Source organism: Caenorhabditis elegans, chromosome I (assembly GCF_000002985.6).
Source record: "Caenorhabditis elegans chromosome I".
Classification (NCBI taxonomy): Eukaryota; Metazoa; Nematoda; class Chromadorea; order Rhabditida; family Rhabditidae; genus Caenorhabditis; species Caenorhabditis elegans.
The window spans coordinates 8,269,816-8,293,796 of record NC_003279.8 but is presented as its reverse complement, the minus strand read 5'-3'; the positions used below and the strand labels follow the sequence as shown (position 1 = coordinate 8,293,796).

Below are 23,981 nucleotides of genomic sequence, written 5' to 3'. Positions count from 1 at the left end.
AAACCCTATGGAATTATCAAGTTAAAACCGTAAGAAGTTTTACAGAACTCCCGGAAAAATTTTATTTATCAGAAATCTCAATTTTATAAGTTAATGTTTCTACCGTGCTTACTATATTTTTAATACCACTTCACATGACATTAGTATCTCTTTCAGATGACGGATGTCGCTCGAGAATTCGGGATAGCTGTCAGCGACTCCTCCACGGTCTTCGCCTTCCTAACAGATAAAAAAGGATTTTCAAATAAAGGTAAAAATTGCATCTTCTTCAGTTTCCAACATAAGAGATTTTTCAGAAACAGTCTTGGTCGAGAAAGTTTCACAAAATCGACAAATTCTTGCGACACCAAATCTCAGACGACTTGTTATCGAAATGTATTCTGTATTTGATAAATGTCAAAAAGGCTCCTCACCTGATGCACCTCTAGACACGCCTACTTGCTGCACATTCTCTCGAGCTTATCGTTCAGTTCTCTACAATGCCGCCGTGTCTCACAGCAGTTCCGACTTCATGACAGACTTTGCTTTGTGGTCACTTTACGAGAAATTATGGTTTGGAAGAGGTGATAGCTCGATATGTGCGGATCTTATTTCATGGGCCAATCAGAGCTTCACGTTTTCTAGAGGAGCCATGGAATCAGCTGTGGAATATCTGCATCCGGGGAAGACGATTCCAGAAGAATATTGGAAGGGAGTAGCAGTCAGCTTGCTTAGTTGCAATTTCAGCGATTGTGTTGAACTGTTGGAGCTACATGGAGGCGGATCAGAATGTGATGCATTCATTGAGGCTCTCACATTCTTCAATCCCGAAAACTTAGTCGACGAAGCATTAGTAAGACCCATTTATATAATAATTCTTAAACTTCGTAATATTCTTATTTCAGGCTAACACAGTAAATGAATGGAAGGATATCATGCGTGAAAATTTGACAAGTGGGAAGTACGGGAGCAACGAAAATTTCAAATATCTTACGAAGCTCCTACTCGGTGAGGAACGATACCTCGTATCTATGGCTTCACGGATTTTCGACACGTGGTGGCATTTTCTGCCATTCTTTGTGCTTGTCAAGAATCCATTCGCCGGACATGTCGAGCTCATTGAGCTAGCTGATGAGTGTAGAACACTATTCGTTGGAGAAGAGGAAGAGGAGGGTGCAAAGGAAAATGATGTATTCTGGTGTCTTATTTCGAAGGATGATATTAACTTTCAACAGGTTCTTGTTTTTATTCAAGAAATTAAATTAAATATAAATATCTCTTGAAAATAGGCTCACTATTTCTTTCACGATTAATTAAACGGCGACAGAACATTTCATTCAATTTTATCCCAATAAAAAAAAATCAAAATAATGTTCAAGAATATTTAACAATTTTCTTCAAAATAAATTCTAGATTGTTTTAAATAAGAATTAATTAATTTTACTGAATAAAATTTCAGTTGATTGCCTCGAATCCCTGGCTCGCAGTTCACCTGGTTGATCTTATTCACAAATCCACATTGGATCCCGAGTTTGAAGTGATGAGGAAAATGCACATGTTGGACTACGCCAGTGTTCTTATCTCTCATTCTCCGTTAGTTTTTGAAATTTCTAATTACTGAAAAAACATTTTAAAATATAACTTCACAAATTTTTTATAGTCTGTGGGAAATCGGAGCCGGATATCTTATTGCGTGTGGTACCGAAGGACTTCTACGTCTCGAAACACACATCGAAGGGCTTCACATTGAGGATGATGAGATGGCTGAGCAGTTGCTGGAAATATGTGAAGAGCATCGACTGGAAGACGCGAAAAGTTGTGTGACAAATACAATGACTTTCCGGTATCTGAAGCAAGGACATTGGAGTTCAACACTCGCTTGGGCGTTGAAAACTGGATCCAAAAAGACAATTGACTGGACAGTATCTCGAATTGTTGGTTCAAGTTCGAAGGATGAATTGGCTGCATTAAGAGTTTTATCTTCAATAACCAATCATTCTGTACTCTCACTTCCATCTCTTACCTTCCTCTACTCTTATCAACGATTTGTGAAGATGATGCACTGTGGTGATGTACTGGACTGTGTTCAACATCTGATACCGCTTATTATGATGCCTGATGTTCCAACTCAGTATTACTATGATCTCTTCGATTATTTAATCACGATTATCAAAGAGGATGGGCGTGCTGGAATCCGATTTTCCAAGGAGATTCTCTATGAGCTCTCAACCTTTTTGTCAACGTTTACGCTTGATAAACATCGAGATTTGAATGATAATTATATGAAAAAGGTAAGTTTTATAGACATTTTTATGATCATATAATTATAAATTGTTACAGGTGAAAGTGCTCAAAAAGATGGTAATGCTCAAGTTGACAGACTCGATTGCGAAAGGAATTGCGTGCTCTTGAATAATTTATGAATTAATTTTATTTTATTTACATTTGCCGATGTTCTTTTTTGTTCTGGGATCTCAGAAAATTTAATTTTTTGTATGTGAATAAGGATCACATCTCTTAATTTTTTTACTATTACTTGGTTTTCCACACAAACTCGTTGAATTTCGAGGCCAACCTACCTTCTTTTCGAGTTTTCCCCAGAGATCGATAGTGACCTATGTGCTATGCAACCGTGCCCCATTGCACGTCCACAAGGCCTCGTCAGCTCCCTCGTCCTCTTTTTTCTGTTTCGACAGAAAACTGCTGGAGTTTATGAATTTATGTGGGCGCACATGACTGTGATCTATTGATTTTCTTCTGCTTTTTTCAATAATTCTGAACCATTTCACCCAACCTGTACCCATAATTTCAGGCAGTTGTGTGCTTTGCGCGCAACTCGGCCAGTCATCGACGTGAACGCCACGGCTTCTGCTCGCTGGCGCCAACTCGATTCCACTTCGGTGAGTTATCATTAAAATATTATCAAAAAAAAATTTCTTTTGATTACAGGCAGAGTCTGGTTCGCAGTCAGAACAAAGCGCTAGTTTGTCTGGATCAGAAGTCATGAGTAGTTCGGAGGAGGTTTGTATTATATTTCTATTTTCTGCGGAAAACAATCAGAAAAATCTAAATAGCCGTTTTTTTTAATGATTTATATTTTAAACTATGAATTTAATAACAAGTTTTATGGTCGATTGGTGAAATTTATTTTTAGTTTCGAATCTTTTTTTTTGTTCAGGTATCATGGATCACATGGTTCTGTGGCCTTCGTGGAAATGAGTTTTTCTGTGAAGTCGACGAGGAATATATTCAGGATCGGTTCAATTTGACAGGTCTCAATGAGCAAGTGCCCAAGTATCGACAGGCTCTTGACATGATTCTTGACTTAGAACCAGGTGATATTTTTGCTGACTTCATGTGCCCCCGCAATGTAACCTTTTTCTAGAAGATGACATAGAGGATAACGCAACGAACACTGATCTTGTTGAACAAGCCGCTGAAATGCTTTATGGACTCATTCACGCTAGATATATTCTTACGAATAGAGGAATCTCACAGATGGTCGAAAAGTGGCGTGATCATGACTTTGGAGTTTGCCCACGTGTCTACTGTGAAAATCAGCCAATGCTTCCAATTGGTGAGTTATAAAAAAATCGCTACTTCATTGGTTGCGGATAATTTTTTTTGAGAAAAGTGAAACTATAAAGTACTAAATTTTCCTAATTTAAAAGTGCATTTCCAATAAAATTTAAAACAAATATTTGTTTTTACACTAAAATTTCTGTAAAATTCCAATTTTTCCAGGATTGTCTGATGTTCCTGGCGAGGCTATGGTGAAATTGTACTGTCCACGTTGCAATGATGTTTTCGTTCCACGATCATCACGTCATCAACATACTGATGGAAGCTATTTTGGCACCGGATTCCCACATATGCTCTTCTTTGTTCATCCTGATCTGCGTCCACGCAGACCAGTCACTCAATTCGTTCCAAAGTATGTCAGAGGATATATATTAAGCTAAATATTTGAAAATCCGAAATTCTAATTTAAAAAATCTTTAAAATCTCGGCAATCGAGTAAATCTTTTCATTTCAGTATACCAATTAAACTTTTTGAATAAAAAATGAAGTAAAATATTTGCTTGATTCGAAAACACAACTTAATAATGTTGGAAAATTCAAAACGACTAGTGTCTGAAGGTTATTTTTTCGGCATTCGGCAACTTTCAGGCTCTATTTGAGATCTTTTTTCAAATATTTCAACAAGAATAAGTTGCAATTTCGAATCAATAAAATATTTTGACACATTTCTAAAATCATTTTTAATTCAAAAAGTTGACTTGGTAGACTGAAATTAGAAGATTTACTCTATTGCCGAAATAAGTTGGCTGTACTAAATTAGATTCGAAATAATTTTAGAAATTAGAAGATCAAACAATAATATTTTATCCACTTTAAAAATTTAGCAGAACTTAGTACAATAATAATTATGTTATGTGTAAATTTTTAAATATCAAAATTTTCAGACTCTACGGTTTCAAAATTCATCCTGTTGCTTATGGAGGACAGGAGGGAAACAGCGGCGGAAATACGGCGAATAACGTTGCCGCAGCACAAAACAACACGACTCCAGCCGGGCAACAATCTGGAGGACAATTCAATAATTATGGTCTCTGAGCCACTTTCTTCCTTATTTTTGTTTTGATTTCTTCTTTCCAGTTTCCATTCAGAATGTCCCCCCTCTCAACACAACATCCTTATTTTCTTCATTGTTTCGTTTTTTCTTCTCCCCAAAATTTTCTTTTCCGACAAAACTCAAGAATCCGGCGGTTCTTCCATGCGTGTTTCTCTTCTTTTCTAAATCTGTTCTATTCCAACATTATGCGAATTTAAGAAATGAATGAAACGGTAGATCCCATACATCTCAAAAAGAGTGTTCCTAATTTTCTGTGTAAAAAGTGCAACGTTATTTATTTGTGCCTGTCTTCGTCACGCGGAAACAGCTGGGCGGGAAAGTGCGCTCTACTGCAGTCTCTCAGTCACAGCCTTCGATTCTGCCATCGACGTCATGTGTTTCTTTTCTTTTTTATTTACTATTTGAACGGTTTTAATATCTCCAGTTGATTTGGTTAACGATTAGCACATTGATTTCTGCTTATTTTGAAATATTTCAAAATTACAATTTTTGAAAACGCTCCATATTTTACCTGAAGAAAAAACTTTTGAACAGCTTTTCACATTAATTCCAATATATTTTTAAATTATATTGCATAAACGTGAAATTTTGCGAGGAAAAGGCGATACCCCGGTCTCGATACGCCTTTTTTGTAAAATAAAAACGGACGTGTACCTTTATAGAGTACTGTAATATCAAACTATCGTTGCTGCAAAATTTTTATCGATTTTCAGTGTTTTTCGGTAAAAATGTATTTGTTAAAAAAAATAATAAAAGAAAACGACACAAAATTTTTACAAATCGTGGGAAAAAGTATGAAAAGTCGATAAAAATTCAGTAGCAATGAACGTTTAAAATAACAGTACTTCTTAAAGGCGCAGACCCATTTGTTTTCAGAAAACAATCGTCGCGCCCAGACCGGGTACCGTACTATTGGCGGAAAAAAAATTTAGAAAAGAATATACCAAGTAAATATCAGTTCTCAATTTTAATATATATTTTTCTTGTGAATCATAGTTTAAAAATTCTTCTTTGTTTTTTCTCCAACTCTTCAAAAATTAAATAAAAGCTTTTACAGCTTTGAATCATCGAAAATGAATGGAAAACAGCAAGTCACAAAGAAACCATCAACTGAAGAAGATCTGAGCTTCACGGTTTGTTTTAAAGTCAAAAAATCAATAATAAATATTTTCCAAAGAAATTCAAGGTTGTACCAGATGTTGGTCTAAAAAGTTCACAATTCGAATTTGTGCTTGGTATGCCAATCAATCAATGTATTGCAATGATTCAGCAACATCCAAGAATGCTTACAAAAGTCGAATTGAAGTACAGTAAAAAGGTATAGAAATTAACTAATTATACTTTTAAATAAAGTTAAATTAAATTCAGGATCCATTCTACCAGGATATCATCATCTATATCGGTTCTACAGGAATTCGTCTCTATTTTGATGGCCTTTCACAGCTTATCAAGCTAATTGAAGTGGATAATCTTTCAATGATTACACTTACTTATAAGTATGATACCATCAAAAAAAAAAAACTACAGAAGCTCGTTTAAAACTATTGAATTTAAAACAAATTATGGCGTTTTGAAAATTCGAAAAATTTCAGCCTTGCATAAAATCTGAAAATTGAAAATTCTCTCTGTTGAATTCGGTCGTTTCGGGTCATTGTGAAACTATCAAAGAAAAAAAATCAATTTCAATTGCCAAGATAGTCATACAATTTCTTCATAAAAATTTTCAGCGATACAATCTTCTCTGATCCAAATAACATGGCGACGTTGGATCGGGTCAACGAATTTTTTGGATCGACACATCCAGGATCATATGATGATAAGCACAATATCTATGTGCAAAGTTGGCCGGGATTATCTTTCTGTTTCCCATATGGAGGAGAAAATTCGAATTTGGAAGTCAGGGTACTGTAGTTTGATCTTTTTGGGTATTAAAGTTGGAGTACCGTCTGTGGGTTTTTTCGAATCAAAAATACGATACCGAATATAGTAAAAAATTAAAAGAGTTTTTTCTAACCTACAGCCGCTACTTCACCTTTAATTTCCAAAAAGTTTTTTATATCTCCCAAAAACCGAAATTTCAAACATTCTTCAATTTCAGCCTGGATTTGGTGGAAATCTTCGTTCGCTGAAATATGATGCCAACTCTCAACCAAAACTTACCAAGATGTCCATTTATCGTGGACCAAATCCATCTGAGCCAGAGTGAGAATTTATTATTTATTTCTATTTATTTCTCAAAATTTGAAGATCCGTGGATACTCCATTCTCGTGTTATTGTGGTCAAAATCGGACGAGAAAAGTCGAAGCAATTTGGGAAAATGGGAATATTGTTGGAATTGATATTCAATTTGATACTCAAAGTACTGGAATTTTTTGAAATTATTAAAAAAAGTGAATATTTGCAGACGGAAGAATTGTCGATGGAGAGTATGATGTATCCACGTACACACGACAAATCTATTTTGGAGACTCTGTTTCGGTTGGTTTTCTCAATCAAAAAAATTTGTTCTAAAAATTTAAATTTTAGGATGTGCAATCGATTCTTGGAGCCCCGACAAAGGTCTTCTACAAGTCCGATGACAAGATGAAGTACGTTCTCGTTCTCTTGAAAATTCAAATTCTTTTCTCACAAATTTAGATTTATTTTCAATAGATGTTGAATTTTCCACTGAAAATTTAAACAATTTTTGAAGAAAAATTTTCTTAAAAAAAGTTGAAGGGTTTCAATGTAAGCGTTTTATATCAATTAAAAATAATTCATATAGCATTTTGTTGATATTCAGCAATATCCAATGAATAAATTAAAAAATTGTGAAAAAAGTTCTTTTTTTTCAAAATGCCTGAAATTTATTTAACAACTTTCCAACTAATATTTAAAAAGGATAAATTTTGAAAAAAAAAGTTAAAAGATTTCAGAAAATTTCATTAAAAAAATATTTAAAAATTCAGGAACGCCTAAAATTTCTCGAAAACTGAAGTTTTTAAAATTTAACCATTAACAGTTTCTAGCTTTATCAAAATTTCCGCTTCATCTGAATATTGAAAATTTCCAGAATTCATCGTGGACTTCACAAGGAGACACTCTATGGACCACCAAATTTCTTCTTCAACTACTTTGTAATGGGATTGGTAAGGTTTTTAGGGATTTAGATTACTGTAGCAATTCTTGCTATTGGGTACTATATTTTGTCTGTCAATGAGTCGAAGTTAATGTTCCAATCCCTTGTAATTGAACATATCCGGGAAAGGGATCGCTAATGCACACGCAATGGCTATTGTAGACAAATCTTTCTTCCGCATATGATAATAATCTGGGTAATCGTAGTGGTGGCTCCCTCTTGCATGTCCATGGCGTCCGGAAAGATTTACGACTCTGTAGAGAGAGAGAGAGAGAGAGAGAGACTCTTCGTTTGTGACACTTGTACGAATTTTCATCTGCTACATTTAACAAGAAGACGACTGAATTACTACTACACACTAATGACCTTCGTTTTTTGACACCGCACAGTTTATTTCATCAAGCAGTAAAGAAACTGAATGAGAGGACAAAGAAGGTGTCAATTCATTTTTTGTCGGAAGATGGATCAGAATTTCAAAGAAAACACAGCTATGGTCAATGATGAAAGCTTTTGTATGATTGAAAATTTCCTGCGTCATGGTTTCCTGAAATTGTAGTCTTTTTAGCTCATAGAAAACTTTTACCGACGCTCACGATCCTTACACAGGTGATTCGCCGTTTATGGACACCAACAGTAGGCTTCTACCCACAATGGATCTATACCAAAGGTTTTGGGTTTTGAATTTGTCGTCGATATATTAAATCTTCATTAACAAATTCCCCCGGAATTTTGAATATGAGGCAGATGTGCTGCCATATAAAGAATATTTATACAAGAAAGATGTCAATTAATTTAAAACCACGCGCGAACATACGATGGCAAGTCTTGGAAATTAGCTTTTGTAGTTTCAACAAGACTACTTCTTTTTGATCCAAGAAGCTTTGGTTGACTTCCAGAAGATTGATGCTTTTGTTTATTGAATCGTAGAGAAATTCGATCACAAAATTGTATACTCAAACTGAAAGTATACAATTTTATTGACTGTTCAAAAGCATAGAATAGTGGTAATTATCGAAAGAGACGGATGTTTACATGTGTACTTGTGCGACGAACACCGATCCGTCATTTTTCATAGTTATGTCTTGTTCTTCGTGGTCATCTATCCAACTTAATTGGCATTGGCTTACTCCAATTGTTTTGGGTGTCACTTGGGAATCTAACGGATGAGACGACGTGTCATAACAGATTGTGCAATCTACATCCACGAATTCGCGCGCGTGTGCACATACATACGCACATCAATTTATTATTCGAATGGCTCATAAACTCATAAATTAACGAGTCCCTGTCGAACAACCAATTTTCAATTCATAAACGTCAAAATTTTGTGGCTACGGAGATTTTCCCGCGGAGTTTTTTTAAACGAAAAAGTCAACTCTCCTTCTCGAAACCTTCTCAATTATGCATTTGTCTTGGTGTGCATTTGACAAATGAGTTGACCCCCACAGAGAACCAGGGCGTAAAGACAACAGCCTCGCCGATTTATTACTTCTTTGCCGACGGATTTACGGCCGAGAAGAGGTGTCTTACCTCTTGAAAACTACTATTATGCTGCTGATTAAGGCTCCTGTCTATTTCATTGAACTTGGTATATCTACGAGCAGTTTATTTTATTTACAGACAAAGGGTTAAACAATTGAACACCGTATCGAAAAAGGGGGCAAAAATACATGAAAATGGGGCTGGGAGATCGAACGACTAGATGGATGCAAATAATCACACGGATTTAGATTTTTGAAACATTTGAAACTCTCAAAAGGATATTTAAATGCCAAAATAGGATGATCCAGGTTTTGGAGGTGCTGGTGGAATCAATGGAGGAGTGGCTTTAAATGTTTCAGTACTAACCAAGAATGGATCAAATGGTGGTGATAATGGACCATGTGTATCATTTGTACTCGAAGAGCAACTATGTGTGTTTGCCATCGTGAGTGGAGTTCGAGAGTGTTCTCGTGTCACATATGATCCTTTGTACTGTCGCTCACGAAGGAAATAGATGCATCCAAGAATCATAAGAAGTAGTGCGGCAAAAAGGAGAACTCCTGCGAGAAGTATGAGCATTTCACTTGTTTGCGTTAATCCATACCGTGCACCAAACAAAACGGCACAGTCGTTTACCTGAAGTTTTTAAATAGTGAAATTAATAACGTGAATGTGAATCTTACGTCGGTAATTGCCAGAACTGAATGACCTTCCACAAGCGATGGTGTCGCGCATCGGACATTATCGTAGTTGAGAATGTGTCTCATCGCATAACGATCTCGCATATGAACCTGAAAAGATGTTCGAATTAATTCAGAAATAAGAGAGGAAAAGACTCACTTGAAGTCCTTGAATAGCACATGAACAATCCCAAGGATTTCCATCTACGTACACTTGTTCAACATTATTTAGGAATGCCAAATCTGTATGCGAGAAGGTGTGGAATCGGTTGGCTGTGATGTCGAAAGTCTAAAGAAATCTCAGTGAGCAGGTTTCAAATGACATGCGTGTCCCCATATAAGGGGGTCCACAAACGCTTCGAATTTCGTATAGAAAATGGACATACTTTCACATTTGGAAGCAAAGTGTTGATATTGTCAGGCAAATAAGTCAATTCATTTCCGGAAATGTTCAATGAAATCAGGTGGTAATAGCGAGACGGCAGCTGTACCGGGATGAATTTGATGTGGTTGTAGGCCAGTTCGAGATGAATCAACGACTTCAATGTATAGGTCCATGACTCCTCGAAATCTAAAATTACAAATTAATTATGCCATCTCTAGTAACTTTGAAAAACCGTTCTTCAAATTTAAAAATCGGAAAAACTTTTAAATTAAAAACAATCTAAAAAGTTTTAAAAATCTAGTTTTGGGGTTATTTTAACTTTTGCTACAAAAACTCACTTTTCAAGAAATTTCCTGACAATGCAATCGAAGTCAGCTCTTCTTGTGCCCATCCCAACCATTTTGAGTCAAAATCATTCATATGATTGAATGACAAATCCAGATGACGTAATGGCATCGTTCGGAACGCATCCTCGTTAAACGGAGAGTCTTTCGAAATTCCGAGCAAATTGTGGGAAAGATCCAATTTTGAGATATTCGTATTGCAAAATGCACAGGCTGTGATTTCTTGAATGGAATTGTGAGACAAGTCGAGAACAGAAAGTTGAGGAAGAGATCTCAGTTCTTTAGTTGGAACCATTTTGAGATTATTTCCTCCGATTCCAAGTTGACGGAGTTGAGGAATACGATCAAGAGCCAGAGAATAAATTGATGAAAGATTGCAATGATTCAAATATAATTCATCCAATTGGGAAACATCTGTGAATAACTCATTGATGTGTTCAATTGGAATAGGATTCCGGTCTAGTCGTAGAACTCGAAGAGAATTGAGACCTCGAAGTAAATTTGTAGAAAGATCACTGATAGTATTATTGGATAGAGACAATGATCGCAGGGCTCTAAGATATGTGAATACTCCAGTTGGAAGAATATTCAAATGATTCGATGATAAATCCAATACTCGAAGTTTTGGCATACCACCAAAGTTGCTCATTGTCGCATGCTCAATATTGTTTGAGTGTAGATCTAATACTTCCAAAGATGGCAGTCGAATGGATCGGGACATTGCTGGAATCTGACAATTGATGAGACGAAGAACTCGAAGCTGTGCAAAACGGTTTATGTTGTCATTCCATCGAAGTTTGTTAGAACCAATGCGATTTGAGGGCGGCTAAAACAATTTATGTAAATGAAGGGATTAGATTGACGGACGGACGTTGTGGTTTTAGATCTTATCGTTTACTAACCTGAATATGAAGTGATCGAAGAGTCAACGGAAGTTGGTTTAGAATTTCCGCGTAAATCGTATCGTTTATGATTGCCTTTCGACAATAAACACTCCAAGACGAGTCATTTTGATCGCATTCACAAAGATTCGGACATGATGATGGTAGTGCAATAGAGCATAATACCAAAAAACTTAAAAATAAAAGCAAAATGTATGAAATCATTGTTCCAATTCGGAACAAAGAATCCTTGACTTCTCCAGAAGACAAACAACACAGCAGCTAGAAGCAGCAAACGTGAGGCAAAACACCATGAGAAGGCGAAGGGGACGGGCGGATAAAGGGGCGGGGCTTAAGGCGAAGGAGGGTCAACAGAGACACCACCCATGGGAAGAAGAAGAAGAAGGATGACCGGATAGAAGAGGAAGAAGCAATGTGTGCCTGACAGCACCACCTAATGTTGTTTTCATGTACCAGAGGGTGGCAATTATCACACCACTAAAAGAAAATCTATTCCCGCTTCAGGCGTTTTTGGCGTCGGGTGGTGGATGCTTGAGTTTTCTTGGAAGCAAGAGGGTGTTTGACTGAATATAATAGTTCTAAAAAATTTCAGAACCATCTCCAAGGACGAAGTTGAGCTTATCTATGTGAAGATCTATGTAATATCATTATCATCTGAGCTCAAGCAAAACTTTGCTCCTAAAATCTCAACGTCATGCTAAGGTTTCTGATGGAGATTGCATTCACGAACTTATCATATATTCATGAGGTTCTGTTAAATTGTGCAGCTCCACTCGCCCCCGTTCTCGATTGCACCCGGCTGTTCCCTAGATTTCTTCAATTTTCCCTTCAAAGTGATTTTACGAAAGCTCCAAATTATAGAGAATGCTCTAAAGTGATTCAAACGGGCATTGAAAAAAAACAAACGTCTTCCTGTAATAGTGGTCAAGGATGCCAGATGTGAAAGGGTGGGCATCACCAAATGTCAGCAGGCAGGCGCTTTTCGTTTACGACTTGCCCTTTTATTGGTGTACCCGTGTGTGTGTGTGTGGTAATAAAAGGTGATGGTGACTCTTTTCTCTGGATAGTGTTCATATTGACTATGGTGCGAAGATAATTGAGCAGAAGATGACGACGACAAGTGGTGGGAGAAGACAAGCATCGGAATTGTCGACGACATATGGTTCAAATTTGGTGGTAATTCATCCGTCATATCGAGTACCACAGAATACACTTGGCATCGAATAAAGGATCCTGTGGACAAATAATGAGCTGTTTTTTATCCGGTCAACCGAGGGGAATACTGTAAATTCAATTAGAGGAATACGGTACTTTACAGTAAATATCCATACCGTGTCATAAAAGCTTTACGAAGTATTTTCATGAAAAACGTTCTTATAAAATTATGCTTAATTTCGCATACTGATTCTTATCCGACGATTCGGTAAATCATAAAGACCAATGACTAATGCAAGAGACCTCTCAAACTGTATGTCAACACCCAATCAATCTCATTGCAAGATATTCCCGTCAGCATCCAAAACCCAAAGAAAGTGTCAAATTGCTCCTTCCAACACATTTTCGCTTATAAACTCATTAATCAAAATGTTCAATTTCCGTTTGAGATTGAATCTTTTCCGGGTTGTCGGCAAACTTTAACCCAATTCCACCGCATTCGTTGTCTTTCGCTCTTCCAAGCCCGCTCATCACAGACAGACCAATTAAGATGGTGTGAATCTCGGTGAGCACCCGCGTTCGGTTATCCTCGTGTGGAGTGACGAACACCACGGCTGTCACTATCGGAAGTGTGTGTTTGGGGTAATTTATCCACACACCGATTGACATGTCACACAAGCTCTCGCACTCTTTTCATTTATCACACCTGAAGAAAGTGTTGGCGTATGTGTGTGAGGATTTGCGCATTGTGTTGCGGTGCCCTTCAAATGTTTGATGTATCATTTTGTATGCACGAACTCTCTGGAGGACGTGTCCATGGAACTGACACTCATTTTCGACAAGTTTTCTATTCTACGATGAAAATATTTTACGAGCGTATTGGGAGTGGAACTCCCGCCGGGAAAATAGGAATATACATATATACTCGGCAATTCCCGGCAGCTTCTTCCCCAAGTTTGGGCCTTTTCAGCTTCTTACCCAACTCTTGCCAACTTCTAGCCCAGTGTATGCCCAAGTCTTACCCAACTTCAACAATTCTAGTGTAAACTCCCTCGCCCGAGTCTTGCCCAAGTCTTAGCCAAGTTTTGCCAACTTCTTACCCAAGTTTGCAGATGTAAAGAACGAACAAGATTCCGAAATCCCGCATGCGCAATTTTTAGCGTAAATCGACACTTTGTCTTTTGAGTAATTTGTATTTAAAATAGAGGAATTTCAATGTAATTGAAAGAATTCACAGGAAAACTTGTCCCTTCAAAGGCAAATTCTAAATATTTTTCTCTGATGGCTAACATTGTTTAAAAAATGTACGAACAAAGTTTGCTTTTTATTGCCATTTTGTCTAATAAACCATTTAATTTATCTAAAAATAAAAAGAAAAGTTATCTTCAGGATTATTCTTCTCCTAGTCAGTCCAATAGTCAAGTAATAGTCAGTCAATCCTATGCATCAAATTTTGAATTTTTCTAAGACTGAACTGTTCCTTTGAAATGTAAACTTTTATAAAATTGAAAGACATGAAACAAACATGAATTACAGTAATTCTGTAAATTCTGAACTTAGAATCATTAGGGAGCACACTTGAAAAAAAAAATGAAATAAGGTATGTGAGAATACCGTATCAATCCGATATGTCTGGTACTTCCTCAAAAATATCTATCAGAATATGAGTACTATATATTTTTACGAGTGTGCATCTTTTCGCGCGACCATCATGGCTCAGCAGGGGCGGCGCCCAACTCTTGCCCAAGGTTTACCCAAGTCTTGGCAACTCCTTATAAATGTTTTTATTTTTTGGGCAAGGCTTGGGTAAGAAGTTGCGAAGCCTTGGGTAGGAAGCTGGCGGCAAACGCCGAGTATGTATAAGATTATAATGGCAAAAGGGTAGTAAGACATTGGACAGGTGTTTCGCCACTTTAACGTTACAAAGCTAATCCGTAGGTTCATCATACCCATTGATGCCTTGGCGGAGAGTTCAAAGCGATAAGATTATCGAATTGAAACGATGGGACCACCACAAATAGGCGTGCAACTTCTTCCGGAGGGACCATTTAGTGGTGTGAAATGCTTTGGCAATTAATCATTTCGGAGCTTCTGACCGCCGCTATTATGATCATCATGAAGATTCCCTCGGACAGCAGTAACAATTTGTCGGAACATTTTGAAGGGGAGAGGCTGGTCACAATACCTATTATTAACCGTACATTTAGCATTGCGGGATATGCGAAATTAAAACTCGGACACTATATCTGGTTGGGTGGGCAAGCAATTTGACAGGCGATTGGTGCTATTCAACTTGACACTTTTCGTTTCGAAACCAGGAAGATTATGAAATAGATGGGACGCGCGGCGAACAATTTGGTTGACAAAAAGCATCAAGTAGTGCATCAGAATGAAGTTGAATGGATTATAAAGGGGTCAGTGCGGATGTTTATGCAGTTACTGTCAGAGGAACAGAGAAGATGAATAAGAATCTGTCTCCGTTGAACTCTTGTTGATGTGCTCATTTTCATGTAGCTTTTTGATCCTTGGTCTATTCCTTAAACACTTTGGTGCGTGTAGTTAGGATTTGAATTTAGATTCTAAATTTCAAATTCATGACATTCGAACTTTGTTTGTGAAGTAAGATGTTATTGGAATGTGATATGACTGCAAAGTAGCAGTCTGACCTCGATTCTTGTCGCTTCCGTCGGTTCAAACTTTGTTTGCTATCCATCCATCCATCGAAACCACTTTGTCGTTTATCCATACGACTAATTCTTGAAATCAGGAAGAGAAGAGGAGCCCCATCTTTTCATGTGTTTGTATGTGTACTTTTCAATGAGCATAGTCCTTTATTACGGGGAGATGGGAGTCTCGGAATACGTTTATTCAATTTCGGCTCCTTCCAAAAACATACTTGCTTCTTTTTCGCTCGTTTACTGCTTTCTCTCTCTCTATCTCTCTTCTTCCTCCCTCGCAATTGTTTTGTGAGTGATGAGAACAAAGAGCTCTGTAGGAAAACGAAAAGTGACCAGCTGAAGAAGAAGACGATGCAGTTGGGTGGGAAATAGAAAAGAAGACGTGAAAATTTGATTGGCAACGCATGAAAGACAAAGTCTTTTCTCTGACTGAATCATATTTCTTCGTTATCGGGATACTGGACACTATGATCTCTACAACTCGAGCAAATTGTTGCTCTAGGAAAGAAGTTCCTGTTTTTCTGCAATGATCCTCATACTGTACGCATTAACTCGAAATTGAAAAGATTGAAAGTTGAGAAAACACTAGAAAACAAGATATCACAGTACAGCTACTTCCTGCAGCTTCTGGTAGTTGTTGATATTTGTTTGAAGCAGTTTTATAAATTTTTAGAGCTTTTCTTATCTTCAAAATGTACACCTCCATCACAAGCCAAATTACGTTCAGAGATAATGATAGAAAATATTCATGAAAATGAGTATATTGTTCAATTCGCTGAATTTCAATTGCAAGGCTAATAGATTAATCATTTTGAAGTAACAGTTTTGTTGCCACTGAGCCACGACACCATGATATATGATATGGGCGTATTTGCTAAAACCTGACATATGTCAACACGTACTTGACATTCAGTTCGATAACCGTATACGACGAGCATGAAACATATAGAGCACTGAGATCCAAGAGCACACAGACAACCGATTGCACCTGTTCGTGTTATTGAAGAGGCGCTTACAAGCCTATCATGGCATGGCTAATCTGTCGAAAGCCATGTTCTGGTCAAAGCCAAGAGGTGGATGATGTTTGTCTTGTCTCGTTCACTTTCTCTCTTAATTAACATGGTCGGCAATGCTTTTGAGTTTTAGACGACTGGGTGGTCGTGGTGTGGGACCTGAGGTGTATATGAATGGAGATGGGAGAAGATGAAGAAGAAGGGATGGCTCAATGACACAGGAAATGACATCTTCAGTTTCAATTCCTTAAGCGGTTGAGTACACATTCAAGAGATTGCGAAGCATGGAAGCGAACGCAAAGAGAATGAAATTGGATACTATGATTTAGTTTTCAAATTTATATTGAAAGTTCTGGGAAAGTGTGACGGAAAACTTTTAAATTAATAGAAAGGGGACAACTTTGAAGTTGGGTAGACTATTCTAGAAAAAAAAAACGATGAAACAATTATATTATAAATTATTTTTTCAGGATATTCTGTTTGATTTTGTCTCGAAGCGTGTTGTCAAATTCGTTCTTCATACCAATGCACCAGGACACTGTGACTTTGGAATGTACGTTTATATATTTTCTTTTTTTTTTGGTTTTTTCTCTCTTTCTTCAATTTTTGATGCGATTTGTGATTTTCTTTGGGGAAAAGAAACAAGGGAGACGGAATATTCAAACAAAGCGCGGTGACAGAACAATTGGATTAAATTGAGAGATACATATGGGATTAACCACGCGGCTAAATGTACGTGTCCTAGAAAACTACGTTAGACCTGAAAATGTTAAAAATTGTCAAGTCATACACCACCGTTTCTTGACTCGGCAAACACCTTTGTGTACTGATTGTGCAACGCGCGACAATTGATTGACAATGAGCGATGATGATGTTTTGATATTATTGCAGGTACTCACGATGCAACTTTTCAATCTTCTTGAATGACAAGCAATACGAGATTCGTACGGATTCAAAGGTGAGATACTAGGAAGGGAATGAATTTTAATTAACCATAGAATAGAAACAATTTCATAGAAATTTAAGATTGGTAGTTCCAATTTTAAATGATACACCTCGAATAAGGGGTACTATTTTTTCTTCCATTTTTCTAGTACCCCATACTCCAGTTTTTATATTTCAACTCATTTTACATAACATATTTTCCCTTTTTTGCACCTCCATTGATCCACTTTGACTGCTTATATCGCAGCTGTGTTAACTTTTATTTAGAAAAAAAATGTCCAATAACTAAAATATAGAGGAATATGTTGGCAGTTCACAATTTTTTTACAAAACCAAATACAACCGAGATATATGCTGCCAAACTCAGACTTGCAAAACTAAGATACCTATAAAACATTGTAAAATTTCAGTTCGATGAATTCTCGCACGCCTTCATGAATGACTCAAATCCGCCTCGTCCAGTGGTTCTTGCTCGCCAAGAGCAACAACCATTTGGATCCACATTCTGCTACGGAATCAAACAAATTATTGTCGAAAGAACCGAGAATGGATTCCTCACTTCAGTCACCATTTATGATGGAGCCAAGGAAAAATAATTATGTACTGTATACTTTTGTATCATATTCTGCAAAATGTTGTAAAGTTCCCGCATTTAAATCTCTTCCTATCATTTTTAAATTTCCCCTCAATTAATTTCAATTTTCGCTAGAAACCCATCCCTCACTTCTTGTAACGTGGCAACTGGATTGCGTCTTTCTCTCATTAAATGTCAAATAATGTATTATGTAAAAATGAACAATGCGTATGGGCCAAAATAAATTAATGATAAAAATCCAAAAAAAAAGAAGGAAATAAAGGATGAGATGTTATGTTACCCTGGAAAATAGGATTACGAATGAAAGACGGAAAAAGTAGAGGTGAATTGCACAGAGATGTCGGCGAAAAACATGGAAACGGAAAGTGAATTTAGGATGCAGATTCGAAAAATCGTTTTCGAGCATATTGATTGAAAATTGGAGTTGCTTGATCGATTGGGGTCGCTGAAAATGTGAGCATTTTCAGATTAAAGCTTCAGAGGCCGTCTCCATCCATTTCTTGGTGGTATCAGTTATTTCTTACCTCTCATTATTAATAAGACTTCACTAGATAAAAAGAAAATACTTACTCTGACTTTTCAGTCTAATTATCAAAAATCCAATAGCCGAAATTAGTGCTGCTAGAATTGCTCCAAATCCAGCAAATATTGCAAGAAGACCATCTTTTGTTACAGAACACGCTGTGGATGCATCCTTTGTTGCTGGAATGAACATAACCACAATAAAGTATTTAAAATATAAGTATCACTAATTCCATTTAATATACAAGTTCAATTAATTTTCCATTTTGGATTTGAAATTATCCAAGTTAAAGGTTCTTTAAAAAATTTTTAAACGTATCTATTCGTTGTGAGTTTACATAAATTACTCAAAATTTTAACAATGAGAATATAAATAACTTTAAACTAGTTCCATGTATCTAATAAAAAGAATTTTAGTCAATGTTCTGCCAAATTGACAAATTTTGAAAATTTTGGTGATCTGGCTAACATACAAAATTGGCTCACTTTTGGACTGTAAAAAATTTAAAATATGTTTGAGCTATGACATATAATTATTTCATTTTAAACAAAAAAAATTAACAAAAACTTACAATTTTTGTCTAGTCCGACATCATTTGGTGGCTCTTCATCCAAATCGAAAATGAGCAACTGACCAGCCAACATAGGCTTATCATATTTCGAATTTCCATCAAATTCTGGTATTGCTGGGACATCTCGTCTTCTGGTTGATGTCCAATCAACCTCAATCTGATCAATTTTCTCCCCAGATCTCAAGTCTCCCGGTTTCAATTCTCGTAGATTTCTCGATCGATTCTTTCGTTCCGCTTTCAGTTTCTTATTTTTCATTAATTTTCCAAATTCTGCGAGCAATGCTTTTGGATTGTCCACGGAGTCTCTATAATGTGTTGCGTTAAATAACAAACATTATATTAGATTTTAAATTTGACTAAACTCAAAATCATGTAAATGTAAGTTTTCTATTTCAAAAATTGAACTAAATCGGTAGCCTTCAGAAAATTCTGACAATAAAATTTGTTGACCATTTTCTTAATTTCTCTTTAATATGTGTCCCTTGAAAGTATATTCTAGAAAAACCGAAAAGTTACCTGCAACATTCGTCTCTCAGAAAACCTTATATTTTATGGAATTTCTAAAAGCATACACTCATAGCTTTTTTTCGTTATGAAATTCTGATATTTCATAACAATGTAATTACCTCAACATTTTCTGAATACTGTCACTGCTAATGTCATCGGGTAGATTGGCGAGCAGATCGGTCAAATTCGGCGGAATCGTCACTTCATCATAATCGTTATAATCGCCTGCAAATGTATGAGTACTTGATGTTTTGATGAGAGTAATCCACATGTTGAAGAACAATGAAAAGTATAAGCCAATTTGCTATGTTTGTATTTGACCTAGATAAAATAAGCAAGAAACAGAAGAAGCACACTTCAATTTGTCTCTCGATGACTAGTTTTTCGCAGAGGTTAGCAATTAGTTGTACATGCCTGTCCCCCAGGTATCCCGTAGACATGTCCCCTCCCGAATCTGACGTCACCGTGCAATAGTGTTTGCCAAACTACAGATGACGCTAATGACTAAAAAGTATGCAGGTTTTTTTGAACTCTAGAAATTCCATGGGAACGGAAAAAGACATGTGTATGAAAAATATAAATACTGAACATTTTTTTAAAATGTTTATTTGCAACTTCAAATTTTCTGAAGGGCGTACTGTCTTTTCCTGATCAAGGGTGTCATTTTTTGATTTTTCGATGTTTTTCAGCCAAAATCGAAAATCGAAAAACAAAAATGTTCGATTTTTCGATTTTTCAAAACACCTCCTAGAAGAAATTCCAAAAAGAAGGATAGAAAACTGTATCCACTCTATCAACATTTAAAACTCACTTTTTCCAATTTTCTTGCTCTTTGGCTCTGGAGTCACTGAAGAAGAAGCCAAGTCGTCCTCTGTTTCGAAAGTTTTCGATACGCTCTCCTGAGTTGACTTAATTTGAGAAATATGTGTCTCGAAAAGAAAATAAACTTACTATTCCTACAGTAGCTGGATTAATTGGAGGAGAGAAAGCAGTCAATGTAACTGACTCATAGTCGAGTGGAGGTGTCACACTGTTGTAAGAATGAGAGTTTGGACTGAAAATACATTAAAAAATTTAATTTTTTTTAAAACCATATATTTTCGAATGGTAAAATCTCACTAACCTATGTAATTTTGGTGATTCGTTATCATAATCATAATCCCTTGAAACTGTTGTGGATCTTCTTGGAGCATTCGTAGTTTTCTGTTGTGGCTTTTCATTCTCATAATCATAATCTGATCCAGATGGTTTTGGTGTTGTTTTTCGTCGAGACGAAGGCGCCTTTTCTTCTTCTTCAAATCCACCATTATCTTCTCCTCCAACAGATATTACTCGAGACATTGATCCACATGATGGAGGCTTAAGGTTATCATTTTAACACTGTTGTAACAATGTTCCCACTTACCGTAATCCCATCACACATTCCATGTTTCTTCATACACATCTGAACTTGACAGAAAAACCATACACCAGGTTTATCAGCAAATTTGAATACAGACGATTCTGCGTAGGCACGTTGAAGATCTGATGAATAACGAATACCCGTGATAAGGATCGGATCAATTGGACATCCTTTATCATCAATCACATCAGCTTTCTTTCCGAACCCATCAGTCACATAACAGTTATTGATGAGTACTCCGTACATTTCTGAAATTTGTTTTTTATTTGCAAAGAGTTAGATTCCAAAAGTTGAGCTATATCCAATATTGAGTTTTGGGAGAGTAAAATTTTAAGATGGACAGGAAAATTAAGAGTTTTCTTTTTCGAAATTTTTGAACTAGAATGATTTGCCCGTTTAAAAAATCCATTTCCGATTTGAAACAATTAAATTTAAAAAAATCCAAATTATCTAGTAAAACTCAAAATTATCCCGTGTTTTTACTGTTAAAAAACTAACGATCATTACAATGCCATTGATGTAAAACTCTTTCTCCGACTCTTGCAAATTGAATAACATTTCCTGCTGGCCTTCCAGCATCTAATTCGTCAATTGTAGATCTATGAATTGAATATGTGCATCCAGGTATTCCATGTCTCGCTTCTAATTCTGTCGTTGGAATCATACTAACACCCAACTCAGCAGTCAGCCCCTTATTTGCTTCTTCAAAAAAGCATTTCACATGATATGCTTGATCAACTTTAGTGATGAATAAGGGATGGAAAGACACGACGACTGTGATACCGTAGTACATTCCACGTGGATCCACCTGTAAATTGAAACATGTGTTCATATATGATTGTTTTGAAAATATCATAAACTTTTTTCAATTGAAAGTGACTCACCGATCTTAAACTTTTCATTCCACACGCTCCAAATTGTAAATCGAAATGTGGTTTTCGAGTTTTCTGATTTCCAAAATCATCTTTATAACAGTCTTCTAATTCAGCTCTTCCCTTTGCATATATTCTTCCTAAATATTGAAAATTAAAACCAAGACACTATAAATTTGTTTCGGATAGCCGAAAATTATTCGGTTCCGTTAATTCTGCAGTTGGCGATTTTGTTGCGCTTTCCAACGTCATAACTCAACATTTCAACTATTTTTGTAAATAAGTCTATCTTTCAAAAAATCTGAGAGATGTGCGCAGCTATAATCAAGTATGAAAATTACGACGTTTTTTCCACAACACTTCAAAATTCGATTTCAAAAAAAAACAACAAATAAATTCTCCAGTTGTAAAACATTGGTCATGCTTATTACAAATATGGCAATAACTTTATTTTAAAATTTGCTTTACCACACGCTTGGCTCATGCCGAACCGTTGCACGTATGACGTCACTTACAACACTCACTCACCTGCGAAGATTTTTCTAGTCTTCACCCAAATTCGTATTTCATCTTCGAGACACTCAATATCCGGTTCGCCGATGATCTCATTGTCGATGCTGATCGCATTGGCAACACGCCAACCCTATTAATAACCGTAATTATTTTGACTCAACGGTCGAAAATGAGCGAACTGCCCACATGATGGATAGGCAAAAAGTATTGGAACACTTTTTGTGATGGACTTAAGATGGCAGCTTACGGAAAGAAAAACTGGTCACGAGAGTAGGAAAGAATCTGCCAGTTTAAAACGCATATTATGCCAATTAAAACTTCCTAGCATTTATTAGTCTTTTGCAAATTTTTCTTTTTGTTTGGTAAAACTAGAGATTAAATGAGAATGGCAAAAATGATTGTATCGTAAATTTAGCCAATAAGGGAAAATGCAGAAACTTCGACGCAAAAAATGAAATATTTTTAAAATTGGAACAGGGCTCATTTTGCCGCGGAGCCAAAAATTACCCTGGCGAATTTTTTCATCTGGACCATTGCTTTGCATAATTGTTCAATTATAAAACTCTGTAAATAATGAAGAAACCGAAAATAAGATTAGAAGTATCTGGCTCAGCGGCAAACTATTCTCAGAGCCCACTCAGTTTTCTGCATTTTTCGTGTTTCGAATTTTCAAATTTTCTCGAACTAATAAGAATATGCGTTTGACCTAAAACGGATAACTGAAAGGGTGCGGAAACAAGTGGAGGTTAATCGAAAAGTGAAAAAAAAACTCATTTTATTCAACGAATAGGCAACGAATATTGGTGTTTGAGAATAACCTAATACAATCTCAAAAATTTTTGTAAGCTGAGCTAGGGTGTAGAGCCCATGGCTCAAAATGGCACTTAATTCCAGTATAAATGTTAAGTTTTAGGGCAAAAATAAGTCTAGTTAAGTATAAGAAATCAAGAACAAGTACAGTACCCCAAAAATCACTCACCGTCCATGCAATAATCAAAATTTTCAAGAAATGCATCAATGTGATGGTGGCACAATATTAGAGAACGCTGATGGTGGAAGATCCAATTTGAAACTGCGAAATAAGCTTTCAAGGGTGAAAGTATCTGACAGGAGAAAAAAGAATAAGTTGGAGGGAGGAGGCGAAACGCGATGACCAATTTTGTGTGTACGAAGAGCGAAAATGAAAAGAAAACGGAGAAATTGGAGGAGGTGCTTTTGAGGGATGCAGCAAAGGTAATTATCTAGGTAGCGAGAAAAGAGTGGACACTGGATATTCTTGAAGCTTCAGAAGGAGCGCCACGACTGTAGCAGAAATCGTCCGTCAGTTGCAACCGGAAATTTTGCGAAATTTTCTTCCCGATTCCGGCTATTCGATGAAACATATACAAAGATGACTGTACCGTTTGAGTCGAGACTGTCTGAGATGAAGCTGATGTATATAGGCAAGGGAAGTTCACACTTCTTAATTATTGAAATTAACTACATTCATTCAAACTAACCGGATAGCTAACTGGATTGGCTAGGTAGTAGAATGTTTGCCAGCACTAACCAGAACTGTCGAGAATCTTATTACCAAATGTTTATTTTAGGCCCCCGAGTATATTTTCGAACACATTAAAACCAAGGCACGCAGCAATTAGCAATTAAAAGTTTCAATAATTTTTTGCGAATTTGCCAAAA

At 36.4% G+C, this 23,981-nt stretch overlaps 5 protein-coding genes across 8 annotated transcripts; 3 read left to right on the top strand and 2 right to left on the bottom strand.

The window, feature by feature from the left end:
* Nucleotides 1–156: 156 nt before the first annotated feature.
* On the top strand, nucleotides 157–2,498 carry npp-2 (Nuclear pore complex protein Nup85; the record flags this gene model as incomplete). The annotated part of the gene is made up of 6 exons (NM_059855.7): nucleotides 157–250; nucleotides 297–832; nucleotides 885–1,214; nucleotides 1,439–1,572; nucleotides 1,640–2,270; nucleotides 2,320–2,498. The coding sequence occupies 6 exons, from the start codon at nucleotides 157–159 to the stop codon at nucleotides 2,389–2,391; spliced, it is 1,797 nt and encodes a 598-aa protein (NP_492256.1). The 3' UTR covers nucleotides 2,392–2,498.
* A 293-nt stretch (nucleotides 2,499–2,791) lies between these two features.
* Nucleotides 2,792–4,837, top strand: kin-10 (Casein kinase II subunit beta). Of its 2 annotated transcripts, none has more exons than NM_001392665.1 (6): nucleotides 2,792–2,879; nucleotides 2,929–3,000; nucleotides 3,158–3,314; nucleotides 3,368–3,556; nucleotides 3,724–3,913; nucleotides 4,446–4,837. In NM_001392665.1, the coding sequence occupies exons 2-6, from the start codon at nucleotides 2,983–2,985 to the stop codon at nucleotides 4,594–4,596; spliced, it is 705 nt and encodes a 234-aa protein (NP_001379152.1). In that variant the 5' UTR covers nucleotides 2,792–2,879; nucleotides 2,929–2,982; the 3' UTR covers nucleotides 4,597–4,837. The 2 variants fall into 2 exon arrangements, with proteins under 2 accessions (NP_001379152.1, NP_001379151.1); NM_001392666.2 differs by having other exon boundaries at nucleotides 3,365–3,556; nucleotides 4,446–4,836.
* Nucleotides 4,838–5,672: 835 nt separating this feature from the next.
* Nucleotides 5,673–18,132, top strand: phaf-1 (PHAF1 protein T01G9.2). Of its 2 annotated transcripts, none has more exons than NM_059851.6 (12): nucleotides 5,673–5,748; nucleotides 5,802–5,933; nucleotides 5,984–6,111; nucleotides 6,343–6,517; nucleotides 6,714–6,817; nucleotides 6,863–6,975; nucleotides 7,021–7,094; nucleotides 7,143–7,204; nucleotides 7,669–7,744; nucleotides 16,844–16,926; nucleotides 17,265–17,331; nucleotides 17,729–18,132. In NM_059851.6, the coding sequence occupies exons 1-12, from the start codon at nucleotides 5,689–5,691 to the stop codon at nucleotides 17,912–17,914; spliced, it is 1,260 nt and encodes a 419-aa protein (NP_492252.1). In that variant the 5' UTR covers nucleotides 5,673–5,688; the 3' UTR covers nucleotides 17,915–18,132. The 2 variants fall into 2 exon arrangements, with proteins under 2 accessions (NP_492252.1, NP_740894.1); NM_171841.9 differs by having other exon boundaries at nucleotides 5,793–5,933.
* dma-1 (LRRCT domain-containing protein) lies at nucleotides 9,320–11,828 on the bottom strand. The gene is made up of 6 exons (NM_059852.6): nucleotides 11,528–11,828; nucleotides 10,620–11,451; nucleotides 10,283–10,467; nucleotides 10,057–10,185; nucleotides 9,900–10,007; nucleotides 9,320–9,852 (listed from the first exon to the last, which is right to left on the bottom strand). The coding sequence occupies exons 1-6, from the start codon at nucleotides 11,729–11,731 to the stop codon at nucleotides 9,499–9,501; spliced, it is 1,812 nt and encodes a 603-aa protein (NP_492253.1). The 5' UTR covers nucleotides 11,732–11,828; the 3' UTR covers nucleotides 9,320–9,498.
* cutl-8 (ZP domain-containing protein) lies at nucleotides 18,091–23,493 on the bottom strand (the record flags this gene model as incomplete). 2 transcript variants are annotated; one of them, NM_001263792.3, is made up of 12 exons in its annotated part: nucleotides 18,091–18,358; nucleotides 18,484–18,615; nucleotides 19,008–19,312; nucleotides 19,634–19,739; nucleotides 20,326–20,413; nucleotides 20,466–20,568; nucleotides 20,638–20,873; nucleotides 20,920–21,164; nucleotides 21,415–21,724; nucleotides 21,801–21,928; nucleotides 22,317–22,431; nucleotides 23,281–23,493. In NM_001263792.3, 12 exons carry the CDS (start codon nucleotides 23,314–23,316, stop codon nucleotides 18,285–18,287), a joined length of 1,878 nt encoding a protein of 625 aa, NP_001250721.1. The 2 variants fall into 2 exon arrangements, with proteins under 2 accessions (NP_001250721.1, NP_001250722.1); NM_001263793.3 differs by lacking the exons at nucleotides 20,326–20,413; nucleotides 20,466–20,568; nucleotides 20,638–20,873; ... (3 more) ...; nucleotides 22,317–22,431; nucleotides 23,281–23,493 and having other exon boundaries at nucleotides 18,285–18,358; nucleotides 19,634–19,641.
* Nucleotides 23,494–23,981: the final 488 nt, after the last annotated feature.

What these genes read in the sequence shown, in the direction of transcription:
- dma-1 (NM_059852.6), bottom strand. Translation starts at nt 11,731, where the DNA reads ATGATTTCATACATTTTGCTTTTATTTTTAAGTTTTTTGGTATTATGC. An exon ending in TTCGATCACTTCATATTCAG is followed by an intron (nt 11,452 to 11,527) that starts GTTAGTAAACGA and finishes AAATTGTTTTAG; the next exon opens with CCGCCCTCAAATCGCATTGG. An exon ending in GTCAGGAAATTTCTTGAAAA is followed by an intron (nt 10,468 to 10,619) that starts GTGAGTTTTTGT and finishes TTGTAATTTTAG; the next exon opens with ATTTCGAGGAGTCATGGACC.
- phaf-1 (NM_171841.9), top strand. Translation starts at nt 5,689, where the DNA reads ATGAATGGAAAACAGCAAGTCACAAAGAAACCATCAACTGAAGAAGAT. An exon ending in ATGATTACACTTACTTATAA is followed by an intron (nt 6,112 to 6,342) that starts GTATGATACCAT and finishes AAAAATTTTCAG; the next exon opens with CGATACAATCTTCTCTGATC. An exon ending in GGACACTGTGACTTTGGAAT is followed by an intron (nt 16,927 to 17,264) that starts GTACGTTTATAT and finishes ATATTATTGCAG; the next exon opens with GTACTCACGATGCAACTTTT.
- kin-10 (NM_001392666.2), top strand. An exon ending in GATTCTTGACTTAGAACCAG is followed by an intron (nt 3,315 to 3,364) that starts GTGATATTTTTG and finishes ACCTTTTTCTAG; the next exon opens with AAGATGACATAGAGGATAAC. An exon ending in GTCACTCAATTCGTTCCAAA is followed by an intron (nt 3,914 to 4,445) that starts GTATGTCAGAGG and finishes CAAAATTTTCAG; the next exon opens with ACTCTACGGTTTCAAAATTC.